Here is a 13,431-nt window from a genome sequence, read left to right as displayed (position 1 = left end):
TTTTAATAATTTCTACAAAATCTATAAATTTTTACTATATCCCCAGCAACACCCCCTCCTAGATGGTGACATTCATCCAAACCCTGGCCCCAATATTGACTATACCTATAACCTTAACAATGTAACATTGCCTGTGAATTCTACATTAACTAAACCACCTAACTCTCTCCTGATAGCTCACCTTAACATTAGAAGCATCAACAATAAAATTTCCCACCTGCATGCACTCCTTGAGGTGCACTCATTTGATATTCTATGTCTTACAGAAACTTGGCTAAAACCATCTACTCTAAACCAGGAAATTAGCCCTCCTGGCTATAACATCCTCAGATGTGACCGTAAAACCAAAAAAGGTGGAGGTATAGCCATTCTCTATAAATCTACTCTCCAAATTTCTCCTTTTAATGTGCTACCATCATTAGATACCAAATCTGAAATCCTGACTATCAAACTTCAAATCAATAACTCCAAATCTATCTATCTAATTTGTATCTATCCCCCCCTGGTAACAATACCAATACTCTTGAAAACTTACTTAGTTACCTCTCTACCCAATTACCACAGGAGACCATTGTACTGGGTGACTTTAACATTGACTGGTCCACCTGTAGTTCCCCTAAACCTACTAATCACATAAATCTCTTTGGATTCTCACAATTAATAACCACTCCTACTAGAATCCATAAACCTAGTAGTAAGGAAACTACTCTTGACTGGATCCTTATTAACAGCCACCCTGAAATCTACACTTCAGGAACCCTACCCGATGATATCAGCAACCATATGCTTACCTACATTACTAGACAAAAAGTCCACATCCCAAATAACCTTAATCTTAAAAACTCCCGCTCAAAAAAAACTCTTTAATCCAGATAGCTTCCTAAATGAACTGCAAGCTTGTGACTGGTCACCACTGACCCATCTTGAACTTGATGAGGCTGTAACCTACTTTAACAATACCTTTCTTCAAATCCTAGATTTCCATGCACCTTATCGCTCTATTAGAATAAGAACCAAATCTGCCCCATGGCTCACAAAACAAACTAGGCAAAAGGTGCTCCTCAGAAATAAAATCTGGGCTAAATGGAGAGCCACCAAATGTCCATCAGATCACCTCCACTTTAAACAGTTAAGAAATGCCACCAAGAACGATATTCTTAGAGACAAAAAAAACTTCTACCTTCATCTCCAACAAACTAGCCAACATACTCCACAAAAATTTTGGTCAGGGATAAACAAACGTCTTCAGCCAGTTCACTCTACTAGTCCGGCCCCAGCAGGTTTTAATCACAATAACTCTAACCAGATCCCCAAAGCCTTTAATAACTACTTTACAGAAGCCATTCAAACACTAGCCAACTCTTTACCACCTTTTACTGCTTCCCCAGTAAACACCTCCAAGACTTCATCTCCTACCTTTCAAATACAACCTGTACCTACATCTTTCATCTGTAAGCTACTTCAAAAACTGAAACCTTGCACCCCTTCTGCTGACCATCTCCCATCTGAATACCTACAAATTGCCGCAAAAGCCTTATGCTATCCCATCTCTCTCCTTATTAACAGAACTATCTCAGAAGGCAAAATCCCTACCATATGGAAAGTATCCCACATCATCCCTTTACATAAAGGTGGATCTTCTATTGAGCTTTCTAACTTTCGACCTATTGCCTTACTCTCCCCATTAGCTAAGATAATGGAAAAATGTATTCACAAACAATTACTTAACCACCTACTACAATATAACCTACTAGCTAACTGCCAACATGGCTTCAGACCATTCCATAGCACAACAACTGCCCTACTATCCTTCACCGACTCTATAAATAAAAATCGTAACAATAACTCTTTTTCCTCTGCACTTTATATTGACCTGTCAAAAGCCTTTGATATGGTTAACCATAACCTACTTCTAGATAAACTAAAGGCCCATTCTCTTGATCCACAAGCATTAAAATGGTTTAGGTCATATCTGGAAAATAGACAGCAAGCAGTTCTTTGGGATAACAATCTGTCTACATTACTTCCAATAAATATTGGGGTGCCCCAAGGCTCTATCTTAGGTCCCCTTCTTTTTTCCTTATTTATTAATGATCTGCACATGAACATACCTCAAGCCACCTGCATTCAATATGCAGATGACTCCACCTTAATCTGTACAGCTAAGAACATAGCCTCTCTCCAGTCCCTCACCCAAACTGTTTTTCAGAATGTTGAAAACTGGTTCATGCAACACTACCTCCTCCTAAACCCCCAAAAAACAAAACTACTGCTATTTTATCCAACTCTTAATCACCTAAGGCATTCTTCTCTATAACCTCTAACAATGCTACCAACATAACCCCAGATACTACAACCCGCCTACTAGGAGTAACAATTGATAACCGTCTCAACTATGATGACCACATCAACTCCACCATAAAATCAGTTAACAAAAAACTTGGTGTCCTCTATAGAATTAAACCCTTCCTTACCCCTTCTGCCAGGAAAACTATTGCCCAGACCCACCTAATTTCTACCCTTTTCTATGCCTCTGCTATATACACTAACCTATCTAAAAACAACCTCTCCAAACTTTCCACCTGTTATAATAGCATAGCTAGATTCATCACATGCTCCCCCTTTAAAACTCACCACTGCCTCAACCTCAAAAAACTTGAATGGCTAGAACTGCAGAACCATATACTCTATCAACAATTACTTATCACTCAAAAGACCCTATACCACCCCAACAACACACCTATCCTCACTAATATGATTATACCATACAAAAATCTGACTACACTACGCTCTGCTAATAAGCTCCTAGTTTCCTCGATTAAATCCAACAACAAAGCTGGTGACTCTCTCTTCACAAACACAACAGGTAAAAACTGGAATCAGCTTCCTTTTGAATTATTAACCCTTGCTTCCACTTCTTTATTTAAAAAACATCTTAAAAAATATCTTAAAACTCATTGGCTTTGTCCATGTGCTAACCCAGACTGATATATTTTTCACCTTCCTGCTCTTACCCCTTTCCCTACTCCTCTAACCTATGCCTCCAAATCTAGTTACTACTCTTTTCTTCATAGTAAGAGAATCAGATATGAGGGCTTTTCTCTCTTATTTGGTATTGCTCATACCTACTATTGTGTTTAGTACAATTTGTTTAGTATAATTTGTAGTATAACTTTTATTGCTTAAAATTTTATTATTATAATTTTTCTTTTGACCAATGCTACCTCTGCATTATGATTTTGAATGTCTTTTATATATTGTTAACTTTGTCACTGTTCATTCTTGGAGCTTTTCTCCCCGGGCCTCTACTGAAAATGGACATATATCCAGTTAGACTAGCCCGGTCAACAAATGTAAAATAAAAATAAAAAAAATAAAAATAAATTAAAGTTTATGTTTCACGGTATGTATTTCATTTATTTCTAGGTGGGAGGGCTGCAGTCCTGCAGACCGATAGCACGAGCCGCCCCTGTACGCAGTGTTTAATTTAACATACTTTATGCTATGTGTTTTAATAGGTGTCATTTAAACGCGTAGATTCACTTATTGCTGCTGGTGGCATAAGACAATTTTTTGTTCCAGTATGTTCCTTCGCTCGCTGTGAGAGAATTAGATGGGGGATACAGTGGTGCCAGGTTATTGAGGTTAGGAGAGGTGGGGCAGTGTATTGGCTGTGCAGTTGATGAATAAGGTAGGCCCTCAGCACAGCCTAATGTTATTAAGAAGTTTTGGTTTATATGTGTAGAGGATTTACAGGTTTTTTTTTTTTCGCACATGGCAGATAGCAGAGTCAGCATCAGACAGTGGCCTGAAACAAGTGGATTTGAAATGGGATGGATTCTGCTGGGGGGGATGTTTCTGCCACTGGAGTGGTGCACAATGAGGTTGCAGGTAATCCTACTTTACTAGGTGCACATTAAGACATGTACGATTCGGTGTGGTTTGGGAGCAGTGTGGGGAACAGGTGAGGATGAGGTATGTCAGGGGCAGGGTGAAGCAGCTTTGGGGTTGTCCACAGGTGGGGTGGAGTCACAACAATGTAAGGTTGGGTTGCATTTTGTGGGCATGGTAGTTGGATGTGAGGTTTTCCAGTGGCAAGGCTATGCAGATGGGTTGCTCAGTGGCCTGTGCTACTTTGGGAGTTAGCACTGTTCTTCAATGGAGTTGGCTGCAGTGGGTGGGACTTTAAGACTAGGTGAAGGGCTTGACAGAGCATTGCAAGGTATGCATGTTTGTGGAGATGTGTAAGGAACTGGTTTCCGTTGTTTAAGCAGATGTCTGAAGGTTCAAGAAACGCATCATTTTGAGGGTTGCTAGTGGATGCAGGGCGTGATTTGTTTAATTTATCGAATGCAAAGAAATTTTGGGATAAGGGTGGATTATGATGTCATGGAACTCATTGGGCTCCTCAATTTTGGAAATTTTGGGGCGAATAGTTTTGGCTTGTTGTTTGGCAGGATGGAAAGATGTTTGGAGGAGGGATGTACAGGATGGAAGGATGTTTGGAGGAGGGATGTTACTATTTAGAGTTAGTTTCAGTTCATCTGGCATCAAAGGTTTAGTAGGAGAAGTTATGGGGAAAATGGCTAATTTTCATTTGGACAACAGGGCAGTGGTATGAGCCCCTGGTGTTGTCAGGTGAGGTGTGTCGGGTTGGCTTAGAATGATCAGATGTGGTACAGGATTCTGGGGAAGCTTTTGATAGGAAGATATATGGGAGGGCATTGCAATATTTTGTTAAGTTGTGTTTAGGCTTGGGAACAAGGTAAGGTAGTTTGTTTGGTCAAGATGGATTTAGCTCTGATTAGTATAGTTGCATAGGTGACAGGGTTATGTGACTTTACTAAATCTGGGATGGTGGGACATATGTTGGAAGGGTTTGGATAGGTTTGATAGTGTGAAGACTGACACACTATGGCTATTGACAAGATAAGTTTTGTTGTGAGGGTTGGCGTTGGTACATGGAGGTTCACTGGGTTACAATCTGGGGGGGTGTTACCTTTATGGATGTACTGAATTCATTATGAGAGTAGTGCCTTTGCCAGAAAATGCTATGTTGGTCATTGGATATTTTTGCTTTAGAATAGATAGTGGGTATGATGGTTGGATTATTATTAAATTGATCTGTTTGAAAAGGAAATCTCATTTTGATTATTATTATATCCTTTGGGTGGCAAAAGGATGCTGTAGTTAGGCAGGATGGTATGCAGTTGGGTTTGCTTTGTTTTGGATGGCATTGGGCTTTTTAGTGTTTTGGTGATACAGTTGGCATTTAATGACCTGGGAATAATTACAAAGCTACCATTGGTAGTTAGGAAAGTGAGGATATATTTGATTTACAAAGGTTATGCAAGGGTATGAGTATTACTGTGGTAGCAGAGAGGGATCATTGGTTTAATTTCAGTTGCTTTGGGTATTTATATGATAGGGCTTTGAAATATTGATAATAGGGATACAGTTTGGTTCAGAGAGGATGGAGTACACCGAATGATGTTTGGCTTCAACCTTTTTAATGTACGGTTAGGTTTGGTTTGGAATATTTTGTTGGAAATTTTTGGTATGAAGGAGGGGGAACAGCCTGGTCAGACTGGTGGGCTGAGAAGAGGGGCAGGCTTGTCCCTCTTCTGTTGCCCCTCTGGTGTTAACTGTCATATCAATGAGTTTGGAAATGAAAGTGAGTAGTTGGATGCTGCTTGATAAGTAAAAGTAAGAAAGTGGAGGTAAGGACATTGCTTATTTGGTCAGGGTGTATGAGGTCATGCTGCCCTAGTTAACAGTTATATAGATGTTTATGCTGTGATTGGTCAGGGTGAGCGAGGTCACACTGCCTTAGTTAACAGTTATATGGATGTTTATGCTGTGATTAATAAATTAAAATATTGGTCAATAACGTTACATTTATAGAAGTTTAATAAAGGTCATCAAAAGCCATTTGGTGTGATGTGTGTTTATTCAAGGGGACCGGGCCAAATGAGGTTTGGTAACAAACCAATTTGTCAAGGGACATCTTCAGGTGGAGGTTAGGTAGAAATAGTAATATTAAGAGGGTAGGGGAAGAAAGCTAGTTGGGGGGTGGATGAAAGGGCTAAATGGGAAAGTAGGATGATTGGGAGGAAGTGAGGTAAGTGTAGGGAGGGGCTTAATGGGTTTTATGTGGGTGTAACTGGGTAAGGAATCACATTTTGGCATGAAATTGCTACCCACCCTCCCTTCTTGTTTTTGGAACATTGGGGATTGTGTGGTTATTTTGTAAGTTTAGGTAGGTGGAGAAGAGGCTTGTCCCTCTTCTGTTCCCCCTCTGGTATTGATGTTCATTTTAATGAGTTGGAAAATGAAAGTGAACGGTTGGATGATGCTTGATAAGTAAAAATAAGTGAGCAGAGGTAAGGAAGCTGCTTATTTGGTTGGCTGCTTACTTCAATAAGTGGGAAATGAAAGTACGTTTGTGATGGGACACTGCTTCATGAGTGAAATAAGCAAGCAGAGGTAAGTACGCTGCTTATTTGGTTGGATGCTTACTTCAATAAATGGGAAATGAAAGTGAGAGATGGGACGCTGCTTGATAAGTAAAATAAGTGAGCAGGGGTAAGGACGCTACTTATTTAGTCAGGGTGATCAAAGTCCCACTGCCCTAGTTAACAGTTATGTGGATGTTTATGCTCTGATTGGTCAGGGTGAGTGAGGTCACACTGCCCTAGTTGTCAGTTACATGGATGTTTATGCTGTGATTAATAAATTTAAATACGGGTCAATAAGGTTATGTTTATGGAAGTTTAATAAAGGTCGGCAAATGTCATTTGGTGCGATGTGTGTTTATTGAAAGGGACTGGGACAAATGTTTTTTAACATAATGCAAAATAAGGAAGAGCAGCTTAAGTTTCACAGGAGTCTGTAGGTCAATATAATATAGGTAGTTTTCATTTGTACACTGAAGGATGGCCACTGCTGGCCTTTCAGAGTTATCCAGTAATGAGATGTGACCTGAAGATTGGTTATGCATTTAACATGGAATAAACAAGATGGGGTGAGTCTAGTGAATGAAAAAATATCTTAATGCTGTATTTTTTATTGTAATGAACACAGACATGCCTAAGTAAACAAAATTTCAATTTAATAAAGTAGCACTAAAAGTTTTCAGGACACAAACTTAAGCTGCATTGCTGCTATCACCCCAGAAGTTGCAAAATAGTTTATTCTACTCTTTGAATTCTATGTCCTCTGGGTTAAATAACAGTTACTCATTATTGGCACTGCATAATAAATACTGCAGGCAATCTTCAGCACCCACACAATCAATATATTTTCCTTGTGTATGTAATGTGTTAGCACTTATAAATTATGGGACTTATTTTTTTTTTCTTTTCAAATAGGTTGCCCTTGTGGAATGCTTTCTGAGAAATGTGACAAGGATCACATTATCTGATAAACGACTGAGCTCCATCTGTTATGAATAAGGCTGGAGAGCAAGTCAAACCTGATAAAGATTTCTGGGCTACTAATTCTTTCCTCATTCTCAGTTTTGTGAGAGCCTAGACCAAAATGTCTTCCTTTAATTCAGCTCAAATCATCGAAACTTGGTACACTGAGAAAAATATATGAATACCAACATGCTAACAAAAAGCTATTAGACCACTTTAGGCTGAATCCAGTTTTGTGACCTTTTATTGTTTTGTAAAAGCACATAGAAAGGTAGGCTGGTATCAAACATGGACACACAGGAAGAGGCATGACCATCAAAAACTAAATTCTATTATTTCTCCCTATAGATATTTAGTAATATCTCATCTGGAATAGTGCATGCTTTAGAAACATCTTCACTGTAAGGAAGTAGGACAAAAACAGTTCAAAGAAAGGAAATAAAAACAGAACCAGGTCTGGATTAGAGGTCATGTAAGGACAGTCTATGGAGTCAACAAGCATAGTTTCCAAAGTGAAGAATGAGACCGAGTATAACATAATCTATTAAATGCCTCATGGGTTTCCTTAGTGTCAAAGTAGTGGTGACTTTCCAAAAAGATGATGAACAGGAAAGGAGGCCATACTCTAAAGTTAAAAGTTGATTTATTCAAGGAAGCCATAAAGACAATCTAATGTTAACACTTGGTTTATTCAAGGGAGCCATGAGAACAATTTAAAGTTAAAATTTGGTTTGGTCAGGAGAAACAAGATTCCAATTCTTGGAATGGGTGGTGGATTAATGGAAGTCTCCTCCTCCTCTGATGTAACAGGATTTAAACAGCAAATTAATTTAAGAATGCATTAGGTATATGTAAATTAATTGTCAAAGAGTTGCTGATAAAAAGTGAACTATTCTATTATTTAATCAATTTGGTGGAAAACTGGACAGGCTAGGCTGTCAAAGCTGTCTTTATTTGTGTTAGAATCTTCTTACACTGAAGGGTTCCCTTGTAAAAGCTCTAACTAGTCTTAACTATTTTTCATATATAAACTAAGAGCTTCAGCATCTTTTGTAACTTGTCAGTAAAAACTACAAGAAAAACATATCCAACCTAGATTTTCCACTTTGTGATTCATTAAAACCTCTTGTGTTAGAGGTAACATGTGACATATGCAAATGACCCCTTAAAGACATCAGGTGTTTCAATTATATGGCAGTTCTGAATGCCCATGACTTTTTTTCCTTTAAGTCTGTTATGGACAAATTCAAGACAATAAAGCCAAACTCCACTAGCTGTAGACATGCATGTTTCAGTCTTCTTATGGCCTCATCAGCACAGCATAAGTGAACTGTTTGGCTAACCTTTGGAAACACAGGGTTGTTGTACCCAGCTGATGTCCATACCTTTTGTAACTTGTTTATCACAAGTCTGACCTTCTACAGAACCCCTTTTTATTGATGTACACAGTATATTTCTTCTGTAAACAAATAGCAGTGGGATTAATGATATCAGTCACTGTACACAACACATTAGTCTTCTAGTTGTCACTGTTTTTTTATCCACAGTCATCAGTGTATCAGCTTCTTTATACATCAACAGGAAAGCATGAAATTTTGCTGAACCAATCAAAATGCCTCCCATAGTAAGAAAATATCCACTGGATCCTAATGGTGAATATTTAAAATGCACTGTAGCATGCTTTATACCCCATGTGTGCTGCATTGCCGAAATAAAGGCTACACTTAATTTTAACCCCCCTGCCCTGGTTAATTATAAAAAAAAATGACTTGCAAGAGCTGGAAAGCAAGCATTGATCAGCCCTGTACCAAGAGACAGACATATAATAAAATAATAATACAAAATAATACTGCAGTGTAGGCAATGGCCTTAAATAACTATCTCACCCTATGCTTCCTTTAGAATTAAACCCATACTCAGAATATCAGAAAAAAATCATTGGAATGGTACTATTAGCATTTGTCTTCTCAAATATGCCTGAAAGGTATGGTATGTGCCTTTTCTGGAAATCAGATTAACTTGCATATATCGCACTACTAATGAATTTTGCTAGAAAATATTTACAAAAACAGACAGTTTTCCTTCTACATAATTCCAGTTGATCAGAAACGAGTTGACGTTGATCCACGTTTAGGTGAAGTGAAGTGAAATAAATGAAGAATGAACAGTTTGTTCCCCCTGTGTTGACCTTTACTGTAATCACCCCACTCATGTTGTACCCATCAGTAAAAGAGCTCTTACCAGCTGTTTGTGTTTCTTACCTGCATCCATGTTAGTAGTGAATAAATGGGTGACTACTCCTTTAGCCATTAAACACATTTCTAGTGATTTTTTTCTTTAGACACTAGCCTGCCTTGGCTGGCCTACATTTTCCCAGCATGTTTGAATAGCTAGTCCGGTTTTACATGTAATGCTTTCCATACTGATATGTGGTTGCCTTGTATTCCATGTAATATAAATACATTCCTCTTCTTAAACTGATCCATCATGGCACATCTATTTGTCTTTATCAGTGTGTTATCTGTTATTGTATCATTAATTGTTTTAGGTGTCTTTAGCTTTATAGTGGTTCAAATCACAGGCACATGAATATGTTTTTGATTCCATGATTAATTTATTGATACCAAAGTGGAATTGTGCTTTAGTCTGTTGTTCACTTTGAACAAATTCTGTACTGTTAAAGACTGTGCTATCAAAGACATCTCTTGTTCTGGACAGTTCTGTAATACACTGCCTGAATAAGTATGAATATGTGGCAAAATGTAATTACCAGGTAGGGGGCTGAGCCATTGATCACTTTACTTTTGTTTTACTTTCAGCAAACAAAGGCACTTTGAAAGCTTTTCTGGAGCATTGCCATTTCTTCAGTATAATTCTTAACATGTTTAGCAGTAAAAACAAATTCAACGTTCTAAACATTTGTATGCATTTCTGGGGAGACCAATCACCAGTCTTTGTGCCTGGCAAACATTAATACATTTTTGAGTACTGGCAGAATCTGAGTTCATTTGCTATCTTTTCCCTGTTAAAACAAATCTCTGAGAGTCTCCTTTACCTACCATATTATGTATTTTGCCCCCATATTCTTTAACAAACAGACAACCTCACTAACATATTGCACTATCTGTCTGCTTTAAATGGCCATGTGTATCCTTAAAATATAATAAATAGAAATTCAACTTCTCCCTGTTCTTTTCTCGTTTGGAGACTTCATGTTTGTGAATGAAAATATTTATTGTAAACAGTGCTGGGTCTGCATGTCTTCCCTGCTGTCGAGTGAATTTAAAGACATGCAGGTAGGTGCGAGCGTGTGTGGGTGTGCCTTCTTTGAAGGTTGGGCACCAAGCTGGCAACTCGACACCGTAAAAATTAACTGCCAATCATTAGCGGGTCGGAGTTCCGCTGTGGCAACCCCTAACCAGGAAAAGCCGAAAGAAATAAAGAAGTTCTGCTGAGAGCATTTGCAATTCAGTTAAATTACATTTGTGTATTTAAGTTTCTATTCTTCCTCTGTCTTTAGAAAATAGATGCTTTTTCCATTACAGGTTTAAGCATTATTACTCAGAGCGATAGTATGATAGTAGTGCAACTACTTGTGCATATGATTAATAGATGGACTAGTTTAAATACATGAAAAGGAAAGACTGGTCATAAAAATATTAAAAATGATGTGCCATTTACCATCTGAAACAATATATAACATTGGATTATATTTATTTAGGTGTTATGAAAGAATATTGTTCTCTAATAAATATTCTACGTACACTGTATGGCTATGAAGAAATAACGGATTGCCCATGGCATTTTCCTGGCATAGGCATCATGAATAATTTCTGATTCTATAGCCCTTTCATGTGTCTACTCATCTTTTTCATATGTAAGTGGTTCAGAGTTTAGGATGAGTAAGAATCTATGAAACTTAAAAGCTGTCATTGACTTAGAACACAGAATAAGACAAAGAAAAATATACATACGCATTTTCTGCAGTTTCTGTTTTCTGATTTTTCTTTTTGTTTCCACCATGACGCTTCTCCTTTGCAATCATTCGACTAGGATAAACTTGTTCACCTACAATTCTGAAAAATTAATAAAAAAAGCTATTAGGTTTGTTTGAGCACTTCAGTCATGTAACAAGAAACACACCTAATGGACCCACATACTACTGCCAAATAGTTGTTAATCAAATCAAAATAATTTGTATTCTCTAGTGCAACTAGTTAGAGCCATGCTGGGCAAATTCATGAATGTCCCTGCAGTTATATACTAAATATTATAGCCACAAACCATAATGTTGTGCTTCCCTTCATGTGAATACCTTAAATTCTGGGCAGTGAAAATGTAGGATGAGCCATTGCAGATGTCATTCTCTTACAATTCTGCATAAAACCATCTAACATCCAACTTAACAATGAGACAAACATCCACTGAGAACAGTTTTAAGTGAATAAAATAATAGCAAAGAATATTCCCAGTCACTGCTTATGAGAATTGCCAAATATCTTTCCCTGTTCTACTTCCAGACCAATTTTATTTGTAGGCAATGCAGGTTTTTTACTACATAACTTTGTGCAAATCAACATTTTCAGTGAAAGAGGGGACAAGCAGTGGTTAATGTTGATTCATTATCAGAAGCATAGCTGGTTCATTTAACACACTGGGTTGGTGCTATGAACCAGTACCCCACCCCTAAGCTCTTCAATTGAAAAAAAAAACTTCACTGTAATAAAATAGAATTGTTTGGCATTTTAAAGTTAGATTTATGTAACCCCCAGCAAAAAAAGAAAATGAAAAAGAAAAAAAACAAACAAACAAAAAAAAAACCGGACAATCCTTCTACTGGCACACGAACAAGGTAGCCAGATACATGACAGGCCCTCACTCCATCCATGCCTGCCCGAACCCTCCTTTAACATATGTTAGTTAAAAAACTAATTTCTTCTTTTAAACTAAAGCAAGCTGTTTGCTACAAATGTAGCAAACAGTTGCTAAAGTTTATGCCTGCCTACACTGAAAGCTTCAGCACTCATATTTTAGTTCATAGGTTCATAGGTGTTTACTAGGCTAATGACCACAGGGGCCTTTTTAAGCCTAGCCATACATCTCAAATGTCTGACAAGTTCTGATACCCTTGATAAGTGTAAGCATGGGCCTGGGAGATGAACCATTTACAGGTTACCTGTTTGTAACAGAGACATAGGTGCCAGATCAGGAATGAATTTCCAGTTTCCCATCCAATTTTCCACGTTGCACTTGAATTGGATTAGGGAGGAACTCTGCTTCACTTGGATGGGGAGCCTGTTCCATAGACAAGGTAGTCTCTGGGATACAGATACATACCTATCTCTCCAGCAGGTCCTATTTATATCACAGGCAAGGTTTAAGTCTTTAGAATGGGTAATTCTGGTACTGTTTGTTTCGTGGATAGGCAGGAGGTCCATCAGAGGGGGTCTGACAATGCCCTGTATGCCAGGCATAGATCTTCCCTCAGAAGCTTGTAGGAGACAGAATACAGGGATAGGGCCTTGAGGTGGTATGCATAGGACATTTTACTTATGGCCTGCATTCTTTTAGTGAGGAACCTCTATGGACATTCCAGTTGTTGGATATGCCTGGTTAGGTACATACGAAAGGGAGCACTGTACTCAATGATAGGTCTGATGAATGCTGAATACAGTGGAACAATGACTTTCTTGGACTTAGATGCCATACCTTTGTTTATAAGTTACGCAACATAGAATGATTTGCTCGCCACTGTAGACAGATAAAGTTTTATTCAGGTTCCAAATATAAAATTAAGCGCTTTCGTTTCTCAATCGAAACTTCATCAGAATAAAGTGCAAATGCAACCCCACCTGTATTAATACCCGCCCAACCTAATGGGTTGCAATGTTATTTGAATGTAATGACATCATAAGTGATTTAATTAGTTTAGGAAATTATGTCATTGATTTTGGGTGGGTATAAATACAGGTGGGGTTGCATTTGCACTTTATTCTGATGAAGTTTCGATTGG

The 13,431-nt window shown here is 38.1% G+C and overlaps 1 protein-coding gene across 2 annotated transcripts in view; it reads right to left on the bottom strand.

Moving 5' to 3' along the window:
* ITIH5 (inter-alpha-trypsin inhibitor heavy chain 5) overlaps nt 1-13,431 on the bottom strand; it is a 752,947-nt gene that overhangs the window by 609,696 nt on the left and 129,820 nt on the right. For both annotated transcript variants that reach the window (XM_044088360.1, XM_044088361.1), the window contains exon 4: nt 11,393-11,494. In XM_044088360.1, coding sequence (XP_043944295.1) covers nt 11,393-11,494 — 102 coding nt within the window. The remainder of the gene's footprint in view (nt 1-11,392; nt 11,495-13,431) is intronic.

Source organism: Protopterus annectens, chromosome 11.part0 (assembly GCF_019279795.1).
Source record: "Protopterus annectens isolate FY-2018-M chromosome 11.part0, PAN1.0, whole genome shotgun sequence".
NCBI lineage: Eukaryota > Metazoa > Chordata > Ceratodontiformes > Protopteridae > Protopterus > Protopterus annectens.
Note: the sequence above shows the minus strand (reverse complement) of the source record. Positions and strands in the feature narration are given on the sequence as shown.